General features: G+C 29.2%; 3 protein-coding genes across 3 annotated transcripts; 2 read left to right on the forward strand and 1 right to left on the reverse strand.

Annotated features, from left to right (window-relative positions):
- The first annotated feature begins 1,046 nt into the window (after nucleotides 1-1,046).
- Nucleotides 1,047-7,702, forward strand: LOC112741965 (short-chain dehydrogenase TIC 32 B, chloroplastic). The gene is made up of 8 exons (XM_025791166.2): nucleotides 1,047-1,483; nucleotides 4,995-5,226; nucleotides 5,457-5,536; nucleotides 5,640-5,793; nucleotides 5,889-5,967; nucleotides 6,825-6,909; nucleotides 7,211-7,257; nucleotides 7,352-7,702. The coding sequence occupies exons 1-8, from the start codon at nucleotides 1,363-1,365 to the stop codon at nucleotides 7,523-7,525; spliced, it is 972 nt and encodes a 323-aa protein (XP_025646951.1). The 5' UTR covers nucleotides 1,047-1,362; the 3' UTR covers nucleotides 7,526-7,702.
- Nucleotides 7,349-8,753, reverse strand: LOC112741974 (uncharacterized). Its single transcript, XM_025791178.3, has 2 exons — nucleotides 8,200-8,753; nucleotides 7,349-7,526 (listed from the first exon to the last, which is right to left on the reverse strand). The coding sequence occupies exon 1, from the start codon at nucleotides 8,644-8,646 to the stop codon at nucleotides 8,224-8,226; it is 423 nt and encodes a 140-aa protein (XP_025646963.1). The 5' UTR covers nucleotides 8,647-8,753; the 3' UTR covers nucleotides 7,349-7,526; nucleotides 8,200-8,223.
- Nucleotides 8,754-16,904: 8,151 nt separating this feature from the next.
- Nucleotides 16,905-17,312, forward strand: LOC112723313 (large ribosomal subunit protein eL38z/eL38y-like). The gene is made up of 2 exons (XM_025774640.3): nucleotides 16,905-16,937; nucleotides 17,091-17,312. Exons 1-2 carry the CDS (start codon nucleotides 16,905-16,907, stop codon nucleotides 17,310-17,312), a joined length of 255 nt encoding a protein of 84 aa, XP_025630425.1.
- The last annotated feature ends 5,387 nt before the right edge of the window (nucleotides 17,313-22,699 follow it).

Below are 22,699 nucleotides of genomic sequence, written 5' to 3' on the forward strand. Positions count from 1 at the left end.
AAAGTTTTGTTATTTAAAATTATTGTTTTTATAAAATTAAAAATATATATATTTTGGTTGATAATGAAAAAGGAGGAAGAAAAAGAGGAGACATCAAATGAAAAAAAAAATAAAAAGAAGGTAAAAGATAAAAAAGGAAGAAAACAAACAACGAAAAAAAAACGTGTATATATCATTACTTATTTTAACTTAGTTCCATAAAAAAATTAGTTATCTAGAATTACTATTTTTATAAAATTAAAGAATCTACGAATTTTGATCTGATATTGCTTTTTCTTTAGGTAGATTATCCGAATACTATTTTCATTATTATTAGTAAATGTAAGTTATCCATATAGCTATAGAAATTTTTTAACTTTAAATTTATCCAAAAAAAATCTCATTTAATTATTATAGAGAAAATGTATGTTAGGGAATCAATATATTTTATTAATTTTAGTTAACATTTTAAGTTACTATTTTATTTTTATACTATTAAAATTTATTAGAGTTTAAAAGTCAATTTTTAATATTCAGAGTTGGTTAAGTATTAATTAAATATGATAAATTTTATTGATTATGTAGTATTAGAGTAATATTTATTTTAGTCTCCAAAAATACATGTGCAAAGTATTCTGTTTCCTGTAAAATTTGATAAAAATCAAAATAATCTTAGTACACATATAACAAATGTTAGTTAAATGAACATAAAAAAATGTTAGTTAAATGATTACATACAGAAATTAAAATTATTCATACGTACACGTATACTAAAAGACCAAATTTAACATAAACGTTACAAAATTTATATAGATATGTATGTACTAATTCAATTTACCAGTAGAGTTGATAAATACAAATTATAAATGACTCGTATATGGCTAAATAGTAAATACTTCCTGTCTTCCTTACATTGCATGGTAATTAAAGTGAATTGAAAATATTTAAAAAAAAATAGTTGAATAGTAATGGCCGTTGAGGATAATAAGTGTCAACAGCTCTTCACCGGCAAGCATTTAATACACCAAATCTTTTTCTAATTTATGAAAAAAATTATAAAAAATAAAGGGAATTTACAACCTGCAACCTCCCAAACCCCAAATATTTATATTCATGCTTTCCTTCCCTCATGTTATACCTTCTCCCTTCCCATCATCCACCCCCACATTTATTTTATGTACTCTTTCCTAACCCAAACATGTACATATAAAATCTTGCATACTCTTTATGATATCTAAGAAAGGAAACTTTTTTTGAGGTTACAACTTTGTAAACTATTATTACGTGCTTACGTGACTGGTTATTCAAAAGATCCCTTTTTTGTGCGCTAGCTATTGAAATATATAGAGCGAGTGATAGAGATTAGAGATATATATCTACAATATGGTTGGTATTTTCTCATTGGTTACAGGGAGGCCTGGACCAAGTGGTTTTGGATCTGCATCAACTGCAGAACAAGTTACCGAAGGAATTGATGCTAGTAATCTTACTTGTATTATTACAGGTCAGTATTTTTTTTTTTATACAGTTTTAGAAATTTATTTATTTTATTTTCACTTTGCGTTTTTTAGGACTATTTTTTATACGATAAGGTGCAAATATAGTGTTTGTTCTTTGATGTTCATTTTCCTCTTTTCTCCTTTGGTTTATGTCAAAATCCTGAATATATTATATATGTATGATTCTTTCATGACATTATTTTATAATTTCTTTTTATTTGTTATTCTCATCATCATTTTGTATATCTCAAAATTAAAAATAATGTACAAGGTTCTTTTTTTTAATGGTCATATATGTATATGTCTGTTGTGATAATATTATTCGGTATTGTTAAAATTTAGTGGAGGAGTTTTTCATATGAAAGTTCCTAGATGAGTATGCATTCTTGAGAGAAAGAGTTGATAAAACTATTTTTGTTTATGGGACTTGGTAAATGATCATAAGGCACAAGAAAGGGAACATGGTGGTCACACTTTTCTAGTTTTCTTTAGTACCTTGCTTTAGGAGAAATTTCCACATTCTCTGAACATCGTTGTTTGTTCTCATCATTTGACGTCTACGGCTTTGGATTTGTTTAAGTAAGGGGGAACACTAATGGTCCACAAATTCAGGCAATGGTATATATCTAACAATAAGTTTTTCTTGCTAAAATACAAACTAATAAAATATAATTGGATTTTGGAAACATTTGTATTTTCATTTTTTGATACTGCTCTTGTTTTTAATATTATTTTCAGAAACTATCAACTCCTTTTTATCCTATTTTCTATTTTTAATTTTTTTTAGAAAATAACAGTAAAAAATATTTGTTACCATATTATAAAAATTTAAATACAGAAAAAAAATAAAACATAAAAACATGATTAAAAAAACAGATTTTTAAAGTAAGGGTCTATTTCATTTACATTTTAATTTTCCATTTCAAATTTTATTTTCGGTTTTTTATTTTATAAAAAATAGAAACAAAAATAAAATTTTATTATTTTTATTATCTTTTACAAAATTTTAAAATATTTATTTTTTAAATAAAATAAATCAACACAATTTTCGACAATCAAGATGGGCTTCAAACATAAAATTAAACAGCTATCAAAGCGAAACAAAAAGATAGACGTTAAACCTATACGGCTATATACCACACCTCACTAAATGCATCCCTGTGCAACACCTCCAATATAATGAATGGAATGACTAGATCTAATGCTTTATAAGTGTCAGTCACCCCTTTTCTCTCAGTTAATTTTTAAAATTGAATAACTTATTATTTTAGGGTTGTTAAAATAGATTAAGTTTATTGGATCAGTTCATTTACTTATTTAAATGATAAATTTTATTTTTAAAATTAAGTTCGTTTATATTTTGGATTAAGTCTGATTAATTAAAAAAATGAGGTAAAATAAATTAGTTTGCAAATTAAATAAGCGGTCTATTTAATTTTTTATATTATTTTTAAAAATTTACATTTTAGCCAATATTTTTTTTAATTCGACAACAAAATTTGATTTATCAACTAAAAAAAATTGTTTGTTTAGAATTTTTAACTTAAAAATGATATTTTTATAAAAATATTTTTCACAAAATAAAATAAAAAAATAAACAGATTAGTTTATTTAACTCATGTTGACTATAAACAATATATGAACTGAAAAATGATAGACTACGAATAAAACAGATTTAAACAGGCTAGTCCATTTAACTCGCAAATTTAAATGAATAGGGTCTAAATAGATTGGGTTGGCCCGTTTGACAATCCTAACATAATATAATATAATTATATTAGATGTATATTAAAATTAATTATCAATGTAAAATATATATTAAATATTAAATGTATATTAAAATTAATTATTATTATAAAATATATTAAATTTAAATTAAATTATATATTTATATATAAATATATAATAATTAATTTTAATATATAATTAATAATTTTAAATATTCTATTAGATTCTGTTTGATTTAATGTTATTGGCCCATCTATCTATAAATATTTACGTTTTACATGATCATTTTAAAAAAAAATACTTATTCAAAATAATATAATGTGATAAAGAATGATTTTATCCACTCAAACTCAATTCTATTATTTTTCCGGCAATGCACAACTCTCTTTTCATAAGAATTATCCCAAAATAAAACACCTCTAGGCTAAAACAAATTAAAGAAAATTCTAGGTAATAATACAAATAATTATGTATTTAAAATTACATAATTATAAGAGATATGTTTTTAAAACAAAGAAGATAATTAACACCATCTAGATTTATAAATAGAACAAATATTCTTATAAAATGGTATTATAAAGCAGAGAAAGTAACAAACTTTTGCTACAAAGACTCTATTTACTGCATATGACCAACTAATTCATGCATTAACATTTTTCCGTCGTCTGAACATGCAGTCATCAAGTTTCAATAATGCAAGAACCTGGACTTGAGTGTGGGGCAGGGTACTAGTCTTACCTACTTACATGAGAAAGGCCAATCAAGCCATTATAAAAATCTTGTAGACAGACAGCATAAAATAATATACAAGTAAAAGCTTTTATATGAAGTAACAAAATTTCTTTGGCCTCCAAACATAAACATAGAGATCCATGATGTTTATTGTACTCCAATTATGATTTCTTGTTTAGAAGATTTAATTTTTAGCCCTCAATTATTAATATTCCCTTGAAGCATAGTTGAGTAATTAATATTACTATCTACCAAGGCATGCCAATCCATAAGTTGCATTTGGCTATAAGTATAGTGGTTACATTGAATATAAAGTAATATTTAATTTTGTAAATGCATTTATGTAACATCACTTCAGCAATAACCATAGTTTATATTAAAATTGAATTATTTTATTAGTTTTTATAATTTTATTAAATTTTTATTTTTTTTAGTTAGATTTTTATATTACTTTTAATTTTATAATTAGGTTATTTTTATATTAAAAAAATCAAAATTAACAAAATATTTTTTTTTAAAATATGTAATCAAAGATTTAATTAAATTTTTAATTATAAATAATTTTAATTTACGAAAAAATATTTAATTAATTTTAATATTTTTTATACTAAAAATAATCTATTTACAAAATTAAAAGTAGTAGAAATTCAATTAAAAAATATAAAAATTTAATTATAAGTTTAATAAAAATATTGCACTATGAGAATAATTAAACATTATATTATCAGTGCAAATGGCCATCAAAAACGGACTATAAACATTTGTATCAAAATTAAATTATATCGATAATAATCGTTAAAAAGTGTAACTAAAATTGGATTTAGAGCTAGATTTGACATTCTATCTAATAGTAAAAGAATCTCAAAAATACTATTTGTATATTAAAATCAGTCATTAAAATCAATTATTAATGTATTTATGTATAAATATATATGAAATTTAATTTATTTTCAATGTATATTTATATTCTAACATGTATTTTATACTAATAACTAACTTTGAGACCGATTTTAATGTACACTTAACATTATTCAAAGAATCTTTGAACGAATGCAGGAGGAGCGAGCGGTATAGGATTGGAGACGGCGCGAGTGCTAGCACTTCGAAAGGCCCATGTCATCATCGCGGCGAGGAACATGGAGTCCGCAAAGGAAGCAAAACAACTCATATTACACCAAAATGAGTCTGCTAGAGTGGAAATAATGAAACTTGACCTTACCTCTGTCAATTCTGTTAGATCTTTTGCAGAAAATTTCCTCGCTCGTGATCTTTCCCTCAACATCTTAATGTTTTTTCCTTAACCCTTTCTTATATTCTCACCTTTTTTCGCTTCGATTCGGTGCTTGTTTGGTTTAAATTCCTTAAAAAGATTGCAAGAATTTGGCATCATTCATTAGTTTTGTTAGTTGTCTCTAACAAAATTACTGGACAAAGCCAAATTTTTCAACCTTTTTCCTTCGTCGGAAAGAATTGAGAACCAATAATTATGACTAATGTAAATAGGCCTATGGTTTTCAGAAACAATGCTGGAGTCATGTTCTGCCCCTACCAGTGTTCAGAGGATGGGATTGAGATGCAGTTCGCAACAAACCATCTTGGTAATAATTAATAGCCGATAAATGTTTTTTTTATTATAGTAATAAAAAACTCGCACATTATTTTGTTACAAATTTGCAAGTCTAATTGCTAGTCTCTTAACAGGGCATTTCCTCTTAACAAATCTTCTTCTTGAGAAAATGAAACAAAGCGCAAAAGCAAGTGGAATTGAAGGAAGGATTATAAATCTGTCATCAATTGCTCATACCTATACTTACGAAGAGGGGATTCGATTTGATAACCTTAACGATGAAGCTGGGTATGGCTTCATTATTTTACTGCTTTGCTGCATATGCATAGCTTTATTTATTTATTTAACATTATTATAAATATTTCTTTGATTTTTATTTCCAGTTATTCTGACAAGAGGGCTTACGGGCAGTCCAAGCTAGCTAATATATTGCACGCAAATGAACTCTCTCGCCGTTTGAAGGTCATTTAATTTATTACTAAATGCTTCTCTAATTTCTTTACTTTATCTATCTTAGAGACATTACAAACACAGATACAGCATTGGCCTAGTGATAATAAAAGTCCAATCATGCTAGTATACATACTGAAATATAAAATACATTTCTAGAATAAATTAAACAATATATAAATTTATACGCAAATACATACTCGTTCGCTTAATTAAGGGTCAGAATTCGAATCTCGCCTCATATATACAAGATTGTTAGGTCATAGGTTCGAATCCTACTTGAATCAGTTTGGTTTATTTTGAATTCTTGAATTCGAAAAGAAAGGATTGTGTTTGTTTTAACCGTTAAAAATAGGTAATCCGTTCTTCCTGTTCAAATTAATCCTTAGTCTGTCGGGTTAAAGAATACCATAAACAACAAAAAAAACACAAATACATGATGATTGATTTTGGATATCAACATAACATTTTTTATTGAAAAAAAACACTTAATTAATCCTCTAACAAAAAATAATTGTCATAACTTTAGGTAAAAATTGAGTTTTATCTCAATGCACTATATATAATTAAAGGAATGAATTTAATTAATTGAATGACATTCTAAAAATATTTTACTAAATAGGTAATTTTTGTAAAGTCTAGTTCAGATAAACTTTGTCCTTCTTTTCCATTTTCACGTTGTTTTTGGCTGCTGGTTCTGAGCATATAATCCATTGAGTTATTATTACCTGTTGCGTCCTGTGGTAGTTGTTTCCTTCTCATGGATCACATTAAAGATACATACATATGATACAGCAACAGTGACCACATAACTTCCCATTTTTTTTTCACTCACTAAGCACTTGTGACAAAGTGGCTTTGGTTTACAGGAAGAAGGTGTGAACATCACAGCCAATTCAGTGCACCCCGGAGTGATAATGACTCCTCTTATGAGACATTCTACTCTACTCATGAGTACGTCATTAATTTCCCTTGTCCATGAACATATACATATTGCGTAGAATTTCATTGTCTAAGATGGTATTTCTAGCTAGGTGTAAAATATTTCAATACACATCTTAAACTTCTGGCTGTTTTTTTTTTTTTTTGTCTCTCTAACATTACCCAAACCAAAAATAGAGAAAAACACAGTTTGATTAAAGTACATAATTATTTCAATACACATCTTAAAAAAGAAGCTGCTAATTCTCGCCCAAAAAATAATTAGTAGTTTACTTAATTTATTCTCTATGACAACAGTATAACTTTGTTACAGATTTTCTGAAGATGTTCACATTTTTCATATGGAAAAGCGTTCCACAGGTAAATTCCAGTGCACTACTTGCCCAAAATAATATAGAGATAACAATAATTTTTTATTTTCTAAATTAATTAATAATTTTGGTGTTGTGTGCAGGGAGCAGCCACAACATGCTACGTTGCTCTGCATCCAAGCGTGAAAGGTGTGAGTGGGAAGTACTTTCTGGATTGCAATGAATTCCAACCAAGTGCATTTGCCTCAAACGAACTCTTAGGAAGAAAACTCTGGGACTTCAGCAACAAGTTGATCAACTCAATTTCCAAACCTTGATCTACAATAAATAAATAAATACTATATATAATTAGGTCTCTTCATTTGCCCTACATGGGACAGAACATTGTTGTGTCAAAATTATGATTAATTATTATGCCTATTTGCACTAGAGATACCCACTAGTACTGAAGTTGTATAAGCTTAATTGTCATAATTAATCCCATGTTTCTCGTACATTACTATTTTTATCTTTGTACCTACAATTTAGAGTTCTTTTGAGAAAGAAAAAAAATCATATTTTTTCTATTTTTTTAAAAGCTCTCAATTAATTTTTTAAAAAATTAAAAGTATTTTTTTAAAATGATCTAAATACATGTAATATAATTTTTCATAATTCAAAAGTAAAAAATTTTTTTTATTACTTTTCAAACGGTTTTTAAATTCTAAATTTTAAATCTTAATCCTAAAGTCTAATTGTATAAAAATAAGAGAAAATTTAGGGAGCTACCACTTTTATTAAAATATGCTCAGTATTTAACCAGCAAAAAGAAAAACGAGTAATCTCACACTATCAAAAATACTAATGATACCTAATTGATGATTACAAATAATAAAATTTACTGTCTCTAACACTCCTCTAAAAATATAGTGTTATTAATATTGATAAAAAGTATTAGTTTATTGTGACATTTTTTTGTGTTTGATTATTTTAATTTTTTTTACTGGCTTACCTGCTGAATAATTAGCGAAAAACATTAATGTTGATCATGCTCCCACAAGCCCAAAGCAAGAACGACGAAAGCAGAAGCAGCAACAACAACCGCCGCAAAGATTGGTGGAACAATGAGATCAATTCTAGACTTGAAGAAAAGCTCAACTGGGAAACAAAGCCTGTCTCCTGGAAAATCCAAAGGGACTCTAATGTTAGTGGACCCTTCAACATTATTATTATGAATAATAGGATTGATGTTATTATTATTGGTGCATTTTCGGGAGAATGAAGAAGAAGGAGATATGGCAGAGACAAAAGCCACTTCAGGGGACAAAGAAGCCACTGCCACAGTTAAGGTTAGTAGGGTGACCCATGCGGCTGAATAGATTAGTAGTGGTGCCCATATGCTTATTATTCTTGTCAGCTGCTGCAAACGGATTAGATTACAGAGCCACCAAAGGGACATTATTATTATTATCGTTGTTGTTGTGGGGAATGCACAATATAATGATAATGGGTTCTAAGAATATATAGGAGGTAGTTGAATTTATATTGCTGGTTGATCGATAAGAGTAGTTAAATGAGGATTTGGACCATCTGCTCTTTTTCCCCATTTTCTATATATGGCAGTGATAGTATGTATTTTGTTTTATATGATGTGACACTAAAATCATAATATACTAGATTTTTCTGTATATATTTTTTAAATATCGATAAAGTGTTTTAAATTTTAAATCTTGAATCATAATTCTAAAACCCAAACCCTCACAAAAATAAAGTTTAAAAAATATTTTTTTATAAAAAAAAATTTATGTATACACTAATGTACTTAATTATATATAAATATATATTATTTAATTTATTTTTAATGTATATTTTATATTTCAATCTATATTTTATACAGATAATTAATTTAGTGATCAATTTTTATTTATACATAACATAATTGTAAAAAAGTATAATTGTGAAAAAATATACTAATATTAACTAATTAAAAATTAATTCTCTATACTTATTCTATATTAAAAGATAATCACGATAAGGAAAAAAATGTTGAGTAATATATATTAGGGAAAGCTCAAAATCATAGAGATGTAATGACAATGACCATTTAAATCAACTGGAGTTTCGTTATGATTATGTATGTATTTTATGTTAGCGGTTCAAATTTTTTTAAATTTAGCAAAACATTGGTTTTTGTACATTTTAATCTTTAGTTTGAATAGTTTTTTGGTTGTCCACGATCTTCTTCAATTCGACCGGCCAATGACTAATTTATCGTGGATATAAAATTTTATTTAAAAATTTGCTATATGTATAAAGTAAAATTTAAACATCTGATCCTTGTTTAAGCAAACAAATTAACTAATTATTAAACTTACTCAAATTAGTTAGATTGTTTAATTTGAATAGTTATATACTGCAAAAAAATTTACTAAATTGCAGGCTTTTTTGGGGTTTGCAGCGACTTTTAACCCACAAAATATGATATGGTGGTTCAGAAAAATGACAGAGTTTGTGTCCTATTATTTAGTTATGGCAGTTTTCATGAAACCGACGCTACTTGAAAAAATTTTGCCACGGTTTATTGCCCCTTGCTAATTTGTTATGATTTTTTGAACATTGAGGTGATTTTCTAACTGTACTATTTTGCAGTGGTTTTTATTGAAGTTCTTGCAGTTTCAAATCCTAGCAGATTACTCATTTTGCAAACAAATTTGCTGTTTTGTGGGGTTGTAAACCACTTTAAAAAGTGTTGATACAGGAAGCAATACAAATGATTATAATTTAAAAAAGTGTTTGTATTCACAAATTAATACTACTAAAAATTAAATAATTATAATGTCTAAAAACTCATAAATAAAAAAGAGAGGGTTAAGCCTTATAATATCCTGACACGTTTAAAGAGTGATTAAATGAGTTGGTCGAAATACGTGGAACCGGTGCAAAGAAAATTACTTTTTAATTTGAGGGTTGAGGTTGTTTGTTGAGGTTTTGGTGGGGAATGGGATGCAAATAAGGTAGGGTAGTATACACAGGTCATATATAATAGGCTAATAGCATTAGCATGAATATGATACTTTGGTGGTGGTTATGCCAAGTGGTAACCAAGTTTAATTTTGCGAGGTGTAGGTTTTCGGTTCGGCTTTTGGTGTAGTACTGTGATTAGTTATTAGTTAGATATCATTAGAGAGCAACTTCATGATGTTATTATTGGTCAACGTGGAAGGAAGCACATTGGTGGTTGGGAAGAGGCAACGACCTCCTTGTTGTAGAACGGTTAAGTTTTCACATCTAATTATAAGTTGTTAGATATTATGTCAATATGATCAGGTATCAACTTAAATAAATGAGATTTGCAATTAATTTAAGGTAGATAATAGGTTGGCCAATACTCCGATACTAAGTTATATATATATATATATTAGAAAATTATTAGAATTTATTATTTTTTATTATTAGTTAGTTATTAATATTTAAAAATACGAGATAAAATATGTTATTGAATTATTAGACTAAATGAATTAAATTAAAAAATTAAGTTAATAGTTAAATAATGATAAAATATAATAAATTTTAATAATTTTTAGCATTTTCTATATATATATATAATACTGAAAATAAATAACATATTTGTAATTGTATTTTATTTAAATATTTTTAACGAATAAAACTTACAATACATGTTATTTATTCTTATTTTCTTTGTATTATTTACACACTTTTAATTTAGTCGTTTATTCTGTATTAGAGTAGGCATGTACTACCAAAAAAACGCAACTTAACAACGGGAAGATACCTACAAAGAAGAAGCAATAGCAGATCTTCTTGACCGTGATTAAGACTTGCAACGACTTGTATTTCCGTGGCCAAATTGTTTGGAACTTTACCATGTTCTTGCTTGTATATGACAAAGTTGATATGACCTCTCTCAATTGGCATAGACCCAACATTCATCGTGACGAAATCAAACGATCTCCACCGCCAAATTTCTCGTGAGGTACGAGCTATCAAAGAATTTAGTATTTTTCTCCATCTTTTTAAGAAAAAAATGTTCAATTTCTATTTTTTTAATTTAAACCCTAATCTCATGTAAACTCAATTTCTCCAAATCCCCTAGTTTTTTAGCTCCTGCACTTGGCATTTGTTAGCTAACCTTCAGCCAATCCGTTTTGCTAAATCAATTCCATTTAGGTTTTGAGAACAGTCGCACAATCATTTTGTCGAAGAGCAGGGGATATAATAACTCTTATCCGTTCTGAATATGCAATTCGAGTGGGATCAGTAAATTCACTGTGGAGTTGTCGAAGAAAATCACAAAATTTCTGAAATCACGATTCTGCTTGCAATCCCAAATCACAAAGACGAAGACTAGAAGAAATCCTAAGTTGCTCCATTGCGCTTCTCTCACCATCATGCTATCTAAAGGTAGTGCTCTGAATCTTTGCTCTCTCAAACACTGAAATTTGAGTCTCTTGATTAATTTATATTTTCTCTTTTTCTCTTAATGTTGAAGATGATTACCTTGTCTGAGGCATGACTCGCAATGGTGCTTTGAGCATCTCTTTTAAAACTATCACTACAATAAATATGGGTTTTAGCAACGTTAAATTTTACAACGCCTTATGTAAGAATCAGAGCAAATGCTTTAATAAAATAATAATTTAATTGTCCGAAATAGGTTCAAAAACATAGAAGTGTTCTTTTTAAAATATAAAGGTAAAATTTGAATTCAATAAATTTTTTTGAGTGGAAAAATGTATCTTTTGCGAAGTTTTTTTATAAATATGCGTACCGGTGCTTAAGTCGGCAATACCGGCTCTAGTCTGTCTAGTATCACATTTTAAGAAAAATAAGATTTTGAAAATTTAATTTATTATTTTTGAAAGACAAAAATATTTTAGAATTGAAAACCGGACACTAATTCTAAAGATTTTGGTCCAAAGTTGGGCCAAATGAATCTAAAATGCTGACGGGTTGGACCGGGTCCAAATCGGACCCAAGACCCAACATTATACACACAACTAATGAGCTTTCAGCTCATTTTCACCCTAAATGGGAGTGTGGGGCGTTGAATAGAGAAGAGAGGAGAAGAAGGTGATGACACTATTCATCTTCTCCTTCATTTGGCCATAACTTGAGATACGGAGTTCCGATTGACGTGCCGTTTGCGGCCACGCGAAGCTCTCGTCGAGCTCTTCATTTTTATCTAGCCTTTGCTGATAAGAACTCACATCTCATTCTCTAGTTTTCTGTCCTAAATATTTTTGCATTTTTAGGTTTTGTATTTGAGTAGATTTTGTGATTTTGTTTGTTTAAGGGTGATCTAGCATTGGAATATTGTTAGATTTTGCCTCTAATCTCATTGGTTAAGGTAAGTCTCTTCAAACTCTTGTGGTTTGATATTTCGGTTAGCCATAGTGTTGATTCTTGATATGTTATATGTGTATAGCTTGATAGTTGGTGAGTTTTGGTAGTGGTGTTGGTGCTTGAGACTTGTTGATCTTGTTGGAATTAAGCTTTGGGTGTTTGTGCTTTTGGAAAATCGGTTAAGGTATGGTTTCGATTTTCTTTATGTAATATGTAATGTTTCTGGACACTTAGGCTAGTTGACCTTAAGTAGATAGGATTGAAAGATGGTTGTGTATGATTAATTATATGTGAAATTATATTTGATGATGAAGGGGATGACATGGAGAGTTAGAATGTATGACATATGAAATATGATGAATATATGATAAATATTGATGTTGAATATGATTTTGATGGGTGGTGATTAATATTGATGATGATATTGGGTGTTGAATATTCTGATTAGTGTTAATATTAAATGGTGGTGGGTGATGCCTATGAGGATTTAAATTAAAAAATTGTTAAGGTTGAGATATTGATTTATGAATTGTGGATTTTTGTTAAATTATGGTGGAAAGATTGAGTGAAATGAAGGTTGAGTTGATTGAAGTGTAATGAAATGGTAAAGTGTAGTATGAGGTAGTGTTTTGTGATGGATTAGGTATGTTTTGATTTGGTTTGGTTGTGGAATTTGGAAACTAGAGAACTTTGATGTTTTTGTGTAAAACTTGATTTTTGATGGACTTTGACAGATCATAACTTGAGCTTCAGATATTGAAATTGATTGAAAATTATTTTAAATTAAAGATGATTTCAAGAGCTTTAAAATGATATAAAGTTTGTTGAAATGGAGCTTTGTAGAGGAAGTTATGAACGTTAAAAGTTTGGTATTTAAAATTGAAAATTCTGCAACTTGATATTTTTCTGCAAACTGAGATGCATGCGTACGCAGACCAATGCCTCATATGCGGATGGTGGCCTCTGTTTAGCACTCTTGCGTACGCAGGCCCAGGTATGCGTACGCGAAATGTTCCAATTTTCATGTATGCATAAGCGGACATACTATATGCGTACGCGGACATACCTTTTTCAACGTGTGCATACACACAACCCCTGTTTTGCTGAAAATATACTTTTCTTCACTTTTAAGGGTTCTCTAGCTTTTCAAACTTTCCTAAATTTTTCTTAAGACTTGTGGCTAGTAATTAGGCCCTAAGACTAGTATAGATGGGCTTATGTTGAGATTAATGGATTTTTATGCGGGTTTTAGAAGATGGTGACATAGGCTTGGTATGTCAGTTAGGTGGATTTGTCTTGTGAACTAATGGGGAGTTAGATTAATGATGAACTTGATAAATTGATGATGGATGATGAGATTGAAACTTGAAAATGAATGACTATGGTTAATGGAATGAGTATGAACGGAAGTGTGCTATGAGCAGTGGCCTCTGAGATAGTTTATGTAATTGTGATATGCATTGTTTTGGTAATTTGCTATTCACCTCGGGCAAGGGCTGTGGTAGTCTCCCGCTTGTCGAGGTAGCGGTGCTGGCGTAGGGTCTGTGGCAGTCTCCCACCTATGTTGAGATGAGAGGTTTGAAGCTGGGCTTCCCACTCACATTTCTCTCTAGTCGCAAGGTGGTAGGGCACTAACCAACGGAATCATGCCGCATCCAGAGAAAGGTGGTAGAGCACTCTCCCTCAGAATGTTTCCCTCGGAAAGGAGAAGGTTGTAGGGCACTCATCCCTTGAAATTATTTCTCCTGAGTATGCGCAACAGAGAGACTAATCTAGAAGTTGCTGACTGGATTTTGTGTTGGGTTTGGCACTATAACCGACATGTCATATCACAGCCAATAGGACAGAAATTCTTCATATGCATCTCTTATGTGCTTGTTTGCTTTGATTACTTGAAATTTGCCTAATTGTATAATATGCCTACCTGCTTCTTGAATTACTTGCTTGCATGTACTTGTGATTCTCTGGCATTGAGGAGGATCAGAAGGCAGTGGCGATGGGATCGCACGGAGGTTAGGTTGGCGAAGGCTATGGGATACAGCGGTGTGATTAGTATTAGTTAGAAATCTCCTAAGTTTAGATAACCCTGTTTATTGTTTATGGTTTATGTTATTTATTTCATTAAGCTTGAATATCTATTTGGTGCAAAGTTCTAGGGTTGCCTTTGGCATCCCTTACATCTTATATATTGGGCACTGTTACCATACTGAGAACCTCCGGTTCTCATACTATATGTTGTTGTTTTTTAGATACAGGTCGCAACCCACTTCGGTGAGTTTGCGGATGGTGACAGAGCAGAGGATCTTTTGTTATCTTTGTGTTTTGTTTATTATGTGGTAGTTCTCTCATCTTTCGTATATTTTACTTTATGGCCTTAGAGGCTTGATTTGAGAGATAAGTTGTATAAGCTGTTTTAAACTTCCAAAACCCTTTTGTATTTTAGTTTGACTAGCTGACCTAAACTCCGCAGGCTGTGACTAGTCATCATTTTGGTATATCTTACTTATATATATATATATATATATATATATATATATATATATATATATATATATATATATATATATATATATATATCATCTTGTGTATCTTAGAGCTATCTACAAGGTTTTATGTATATTATGTTTTGTTTTGTCCGTGCCTACGCGTTTAATTATTGTGTGTGGACGCTTTGCGTTTTGTAATTTCGCTTTATGCGACTTTGAGCTTTATTCTTTCATCGGGCTTCTAGTTATATAAATTCTTGGATATATATTATATATTAAAAGCTTTAGAACTGTCGTGGCACTTCGTTATCCTTTACTTTATGGCTAGAGGTAAGGCTTACGGTAACAGGGTGTTACACCTTAAAACCATTCTTTTAGATAGTTTTAGACAATGATTTTTTATAATACTGCTGTTAAAGTTCAATTTTTCGTTATTTTATAGCAACAAACTAAAACCATTCTCTTTGACGATTTTAAAGAACGGTTTTATAACCGTTACCATGATTTGATTTTAAGCAACGGTTTTTTAATGTTTAAATAATTGTACAAAAGACACGCATAAAAATCGTTGCCAAAATGCTATACTTTAAAACCGTTTTATTAGATAGTCTTAGAGAACGTTTTTTATAGTGTTGCTGTTGAAGTTCAATTTTGCATTACGTTATAGCATCAAAATAAAACCATTCTCTTTGAGTATTTTAAAGATTGGTTTTATAACCATTACAACAATTTTTTATCAAACAATAATTTTCTAATATTATTTAAATAATTATACAAATTAAAAGACACATATAAAAATAATTATAAATAATCATACAAATTATAACAAATTTCTCTATAAATACTAAATTTATAGAATACTAAAAAATTATTGTCATAAATATATAACAATATTATTTATAGAAAAAATAAATATAAAATAAATTGATATAAAATATTATATATTAGTTAATTTCATTCCTGCCCTAAAATTTAACATAATATTTTTTTAACACTTCAAAAACTTTTCAACAACCTCCTTCAGAACAAAACGCAGAAACTTGCCAAGTTTTCCTCCATCTACTAGCCCTAACCCACTTATCATCAGAGCCATCATCGAAACAATGCCAAACTTCACTCAGCCCTCACCATCGAGGGAAGCTGCGTCTTTGATCTTCTTGCCGCGTCAGAATCGTTACTGCTTCTCCCTTCTCTGCGTTATCGCCATCATCAAAACAATGCCAAACTTCACCCAGCCCTCACCATCGAAGGAAGCTGCGTCTCTGCTCTCTTAGTCGCATCCATTGCTGCTTCTCCCCTCTCTTCATCATCGTTGTTTCTCCTGTCCATTTCTCCCCTTTCCGTACCATCGCTACTTCTCTTGGCCATTTCACCCCTCTCTGTGCCGTCATTGGTTCTCCTGGCCATTTTTCTCTTTTCCGCCCCGTCGCTGCTTTGCCTGGCTGTTGCAGCTTCTGCCATCTCCTGGTAATTGGTTCTGATTTTGGTATAATGTTGTTCTGATTTTGATCTGGTATTGGTTCTGATTTTGGTATAATGTTGTTTTGCTTTTGATTTGATATAATGTTTTGATTTTGATTTGGTAACTAGTTCTGATTTTGGTATAATGCTGTTCTGATTTTGATTTGGTATAATGCTGTCTTGATTTTGATTTGGTACCAAATATAATAATTTGACTTTCAAGTCATTATAACTCATTTGAATTTTGAAGTGTGTGTAATCTTTTAGTGTCACTTTTCTCAATATGTTTTGTTTAGGTTTTAGAATTTTTATGTTTTTATGAGCTTGTAAAGTTATTTTTTTTCCTTCATTTTGTATTGTATTTTGGCAGTTGAGAATAATATATGAAATGTATTTTATTCTTGAAATGTGGGATTTAGACATTAAAGATATAAACTCGGTTCAAGAGAATATGTCACCGAAAAAAATGAGAGAAATATTCGAATGTCATCACTTGATTTGAAAATGGATGAAATGGATTTAAGAACTCTAAGTTTTTTTCTTTGGTAGCTTGGAACTCAATTTTTTTTCTCTCATGTATGGTTTTATGTAGCCGAAGCAAATTCGTGAGATTAAGGACTTCCTCCTCACAGCCCATAGGAAGGATGTGCACTATGTGAAAATTAAGCGGAGCAGAGATGTGATCAAGTTTAAAGTTTGTTGCTCCAAGTACCTGTACACCCGTTGTGCTTTTGACCCAGAGAAAGCTGATAAATTGAAGCAATCACTCCCTTCCAGGTTAGTTTTAAGAAATTTTATTATTGATATATTATGAATTACCTTTTTTCTTAAATATGAAACTCTATTATTGTTCAATGAAAATAAAATTGATTTTATTTTTAATTTTTGGATGTTATAAATCAGAAAAAAATTATCTAGGTTCATTAAGTATATAATTGTTAATTTCCTTATTGGCTTGTTAAGAAATAGGAAATTTGTTAGTTTGTGCCCATAAATAGGTTGAAGATACTTTTGTTATGTGGTAACTAGTGCTTTTGGTGGGTTTTGTTTGATTTATAGGTGTTAATGCTAATGTGTAGTCATAGAAGTCATAGTAACATTAGTATTAGGATTATGGTTATGAATTGCTTATATTTTAACAAGACATAGGGATACCAACATGGAGTTAATTCATTTTTGGATTTCGCCTTTTCTAAAGAATAAGCAATTAGAGCTTTCCAATCCATATTTAAAAAAGAGAACGCAGGGCGAGTGCGATGTCACAAAAGAGTTACCACACCAACTTTGTTGAAGAAAAATGAAGAAATTGCCACTTTTAAACAGCAAGATGCAGTTGAGAAAGCAACATTAGAGGGTAAGGTTGATATGATGCAAAAAGAAGCAGATGAACTAAATCTCTTGTTAATTAAGATGATGCTATAACAAAAAAGCTCAGAAATAGACCTTGAGATGTTAGCTGCTCAACTAAGAAGCACTTCAAGAAATCCAACCAATAATAAAGAGGTATTATGTGTTGTTAAAATTTCTATAAGTTATCATATCTTAAATAATGGTTGATTTATGTTGATGTTGATTGAATTGTTTTGTGTATCCAAATAGAAGAATATTATTCTATATATGTTTGTCCTCTCTCTATCTCAAATATTTTTAGTAAATATTATTAGTATTAGAGATGTGTAGTTTTATTTTTTATTTACTATTTTTTGTTTTGTTCAAGAAAAATCATGTTGAAGGGGAAAACGACCTTAATTAAAATCACAAATTTTTAAGAACAAATGTTAGAGAGTAAAAATCATGAACTTGTGGACATGATAAACCTATTTGTTATTTGGCTATTTCAACTCTCTTTTGTTATTATATTTTTTACAAAATTAGATGATATAATTCGAGGTTGTTATGACTTAGGCTATAGTATTATGATATTTTAAAAAATAATAATGATATAATTAGAGGTAGTTACGACTTAGAACTAGTATTATGTTATTTTGCAATAATGATATAATGTGATGGTGGATCTTACATAATACTTTATAAATCAAATTTGATGGTAAATGTTCAATTAGTTTTCTTTAATAATTTGATTCAAATAGTTAAAGTTATTTATTGACACTAAATAAAAAAAAGTTAAAACTAATTTCAATGGAACATGAGAAAACTATTGTAAATAAAAAATTATATAAATATAAAAAATCGTTACCAAAAGTCACAAAAGACAATGGTGTTAAAAGTGTTGTCAAAAGCAGCTACAAAATGACAATAGTATTAAAACAGTTGCAAAAACAAAAATACCAAAGGCAATGCTTTTAAAACGTTGTCTTTGTGAATAACAAAACTACAACAGCTTAAAATCGTTGCCTATCCAATTATGGTTTTAAACCGTTACGTCATGAAAGAGAATGTTCTAAACCATTTCCTATCCATTAACAGTTCCAAACCGTTAAAATTTTTTGTCAAAACCATTGTCTATGGCAGTAACTATGGCAATGGTTTTTTGGTTGCCGTTGCCTTAGGTAAAAAACCGTTGCCTATGAACATTGGTAACGGCCGCATATACCATAGATAAAAAGCCATTGCCAAAACGTTGCCTAAAATTTTAGGAACAGTTTTTCGATCTATAGCAACGGTTTTCAACCGTTGCAAAAACCTTTATTTGTTATAGTATGCTTAATAACATGATAAATGATTAATTATCATGTCTTTTCTTTTGCCAATCTAATTCATCTCAATAGAATATATCTCATCTAAAATTTATATTTTCATCAATTTAAGTAATTCAATTCGATTTCATACAAAAGCTAACCATAGAATAAGAGTGAAAAAAAGGCTTATTAGATTAAAAATATTAGATGATAAGAAAAATATATTGGGGAAAGTAAAAATATCTAAATTGAATATATGTGTTAAGGTGAGTAAGTTAAGTATTATATGAAAAATATTAGGTGATAAGAAATATTCTTTTTATATATTTATCTTGCAGTTCAGTTAATATTAGTCAATAATTTTTTTTATTTTTGAACACTTAAAATGCCTAACTTCTTATTTTTAAATTATCATCTATCCCACATTCTTACATGATAGTTTCATCGTATTTGAATTGAATTCTAAATATCAATTTATTATATCATAGAAGATCTAAATCTAAACTTTCTTTTTATCATCTATAATAATATATAATGGCAAAACAAGTTTTGGTGTTAATTTTTTTTCCAATTTTATCCTTTTTTATTTATCCGACTATATGTCAGTTATTCCACGTTAAAAAACTCCCACTACCTCATCTTCTCTCTTATCACATACAGACATTCATGTTCTCTCTTATTTCATACATCATGTAACTTCTATAATTATCTCTTTCTCCCTTTATTCTCTCTCACCTCACATTATTGTTACTGCATAATAGAAAAACTTCATTTTTTTCTTATCCATCTTCTCATACATCCTTCTCACTTCATATAAATATAACGTTAAACCTAATTATTTTGCTTTTCATCATTAAATAAAAGTGTAAAAATATGTTTACATGATTGTTTACAACATATAAATGAAAGATTCACGTGAAAGTCGTCGACCGACTTGGCCAGAAGGCGTGCTAGTTACCGAAAAAAGTATTAGACGAGAAAAACAAATTGATACAACTAATATGACAACTCCATTAGAAAAGATATCACAAATATACCCATAATCATTGCTCATCAATACTATGTGTCAGGTACTCTAAGTTATACTTCGAATTAATAAATTTATGTTGTTAGTTCATCATTTAATTTGAATTATTTTCTATAATATATCGATGTTACTGTACTTTTATTATCATTTATGTATATTTTAACTACTGAATGTACTCTTAAATTTTCAAAATATTCAGATACTCATAATAACAACGAAACTAGTCTAAGTAACAGATCGAATGGTGATAATATGGGTAAGTATATTTATTTAATTAATAATAATCTATTTTTTAGGTTTTGATTTAATAAATCTTTCATTATTGTCCTAAATAATATTATTATAGATATTATATTATGTGAATATACTTTAAATACTTATAAGGTCAGTTATTAGGTAATTTAATGATTTTTTAACATATTATAGAATATAAAATTTTCTCACTATATCATTATAAGAAAATTATATTAGATATATATTTAATAATATATTTGTTATTAAATTTTCTCACTCTTAACAAAAAAAATTTAGTTGATAATTCAGGTATATTTTTTTTACTTTTTTTTATACAATTTAATTTATCATTTAGTTTAAATTATTTTTATAATATATCTATATTAATGTACTCTTAGTACTATTTATCTATAACTTATCTACTGAATGTACTCTTAAGTTCTCAACATACATTATTTTTATGCTAATAATAAATTTTCTAAATATTCAGATACTCATAATAATAGCGGAACTGATCCAAGTAGCAAACCGAATAGTGATAATATGAGTAGAAATCCTGTATATTTAATTAATTAATAATAATCTATCTTTTCTTAAGTTTTGATTCAATAAACCTTTCATTATTGTCCTAAATAATATTGTTTTAGATATTATTATATTATCTTAATGTACTTTAAATACTTATAATGTCAATGAATGGATAATTTAATGATTTGTGAAAGGATTAATCTCCACATACAAGCCTTTTCACTATACAAGTTATACAAGTCCTGAAAATCTTTAATCCCTAAAACGCGCCTCTTATGGCATGTATGTTTCACACGCCTCCTTAACAGATTTTTCAATCAATCAACGCATAAATATATAACTTACTTTTTCGAAAGGATTTTGTTTTCTTTTTTGAATTCCTTCTGCCTTTTCTTGTCTTCTATCTTCGATCTCTTTCATGTGTTTCTCTCTCCCTTCTCCTTCGCCATTTACGTAAGTTCCTGTAACACCCTCACTATCAGAAGTCACGCTTCCGGCTGCGCCACTCTGATAGCAAGAAGTATTACGACTACTTTACATACTAAATACTAAAATAGGAGCCTGTGACTCGCCACTGTATCACTGATTTTTTTTGAAAATCGAAATAAACACTTTATCTTAAGAAAAATACAAACAGGCATATATTCATATACAAGACTCCTTATATAATAACTCATAATGTAGCATACATATAAAACATACAATTCCTATCCCTCTTACAAACTTGTAATAACAAAGACGAGGAAAGAAAATAATCTAATTAGTACAACGACTTATAAACAAAACGCAGTATAACTCTTCTTAATGCTTCTTCATCTGGTTCCTAAAAAAGGTAAAGCTGTAGGGGGTGAGAACCTAACCACACGGTCTCACCACGGAGTTTCAAAGTTGTCATAAGAAGATATTTAATAAGAAAACTGTTTTCAAGCTCAGTGATTATCAATGCCTTATGAATCTTTTAAAAATCAATAGAAAATCGTTCAAAATCTTCTCAAAGAAACAATATTTAATATTTCAGAAATCCGAGACATTTCCTTTCTTATAAGAAAATCTCAATCAGAAACCAACTACGCAATCAAACAACACAATCATTAAATCAGCATCAAAGTTCATCCTCAGATGTAGCACGCCAAGACAAACACAGGCAAGATAGACAAGGAAAGCACAAGTAGGTAGCAGTTACAGCAAGTAGTTCAAGTAGCAGTTAAGAACAGTTTAGCAATTAGGCAAACCAAAACAAATTCAAACCCAAGCAAAGCATACAAATGCATATGATGCATGCCTGTCCTATGGCTTATGAGGCTCATCTATCGGTTGTCCAGCCAACCCGACAAGTCTAAATTGTCCTTAGATTGTCCCCCGACGTGCATCCCCAAGAGACTATGCATAGCTTTTTCTCAAATAATCAATATTTCTCAATGGGGATAACATTCTCGGGAATTTATATAGTGCCCGGTCACACTTACGTCGTAGGGTCAACAGAGCATCGAGTTTTCAACCTGGTACACGTGGTGGCAAGCCACGACACTTAATCTAGGGAACCTCGTATCTCAGATATTTCAAATTCATAAGCCATGTGAATAATTCAAAGTTCACATCTCCACATTCTCAACATTCTCAACATCATAATCATTCATCAATCCAAATCTCATTTCCAAGTTCATTTTAAAAACCATATTTCAAAGAAAATCCTCATCATCCTCATTTTCATTCTGTTCATTAACAATCTCAATTTCAAAACATAATTCTTTCTCTGATAGACAAATCAATCAT

This window comes from Arachis hypogaea, chromosome 2 (genome assembly GCF_003086295.3).
Source record: "Arachis hypogaea cultivar Tifrunner chromosome 2, arahy.Tifrunner.gnm2.J5K5, whole genome shotgun sequence".
Classification (NCBI taxonomy): Eukaryota; Viridiplantae; Streptophyta; class Magnoliopsida; order Fabales; family Fabaceae; genus Arachis; species Arachis hypogaea.

Excerpts from the sequence above, each read along its gene's own strand:
- LOC112741965 (XM_025791166.2), top strand. The coding sequence starts at position 1,363 with ATGGTTGGTATTTTCTCATTGGTTACAGGGAGGCCTGGACCAAGTGGT. Across the intron at positions 5,794-5,888 it reads AACCTTAACGATGAAGCTGG|TTATTCTGACAAGAGGGCTT; the intron begins GTATGGCTTCAT and ends TTTTATTTCCAG. Across the intron at positions 7,258-7,351 it reads TATGGAAAAGCGTTCCACAG|GGAGCAGCCACAACATGCTA; the intron begins GTAAATTCCAGT and ends TGTTGTGTGCAG.
- LOC112741974 (XM_025791178.3), bottom strand. The coding sequence starts at position 8,646 with ATGTCCCTTTGGTGGCTCTGTAATCTAATCCGTTTGCAGCAGCTGACA.
- LOC112723313 (XM_025774640.3), top strand. The coding sequence starts at position 16,905 with ATGTGGGATTTAGACATTAAAGATATAAACTCG. Across the intron at positions 16,938-17,090 it reads ACATTAAAGATATAAACTCG|CCGAAGCAAATTCGTGAGAT; the intron begins GTTCAAGAGAAT and ends GGTTTTATGTAG.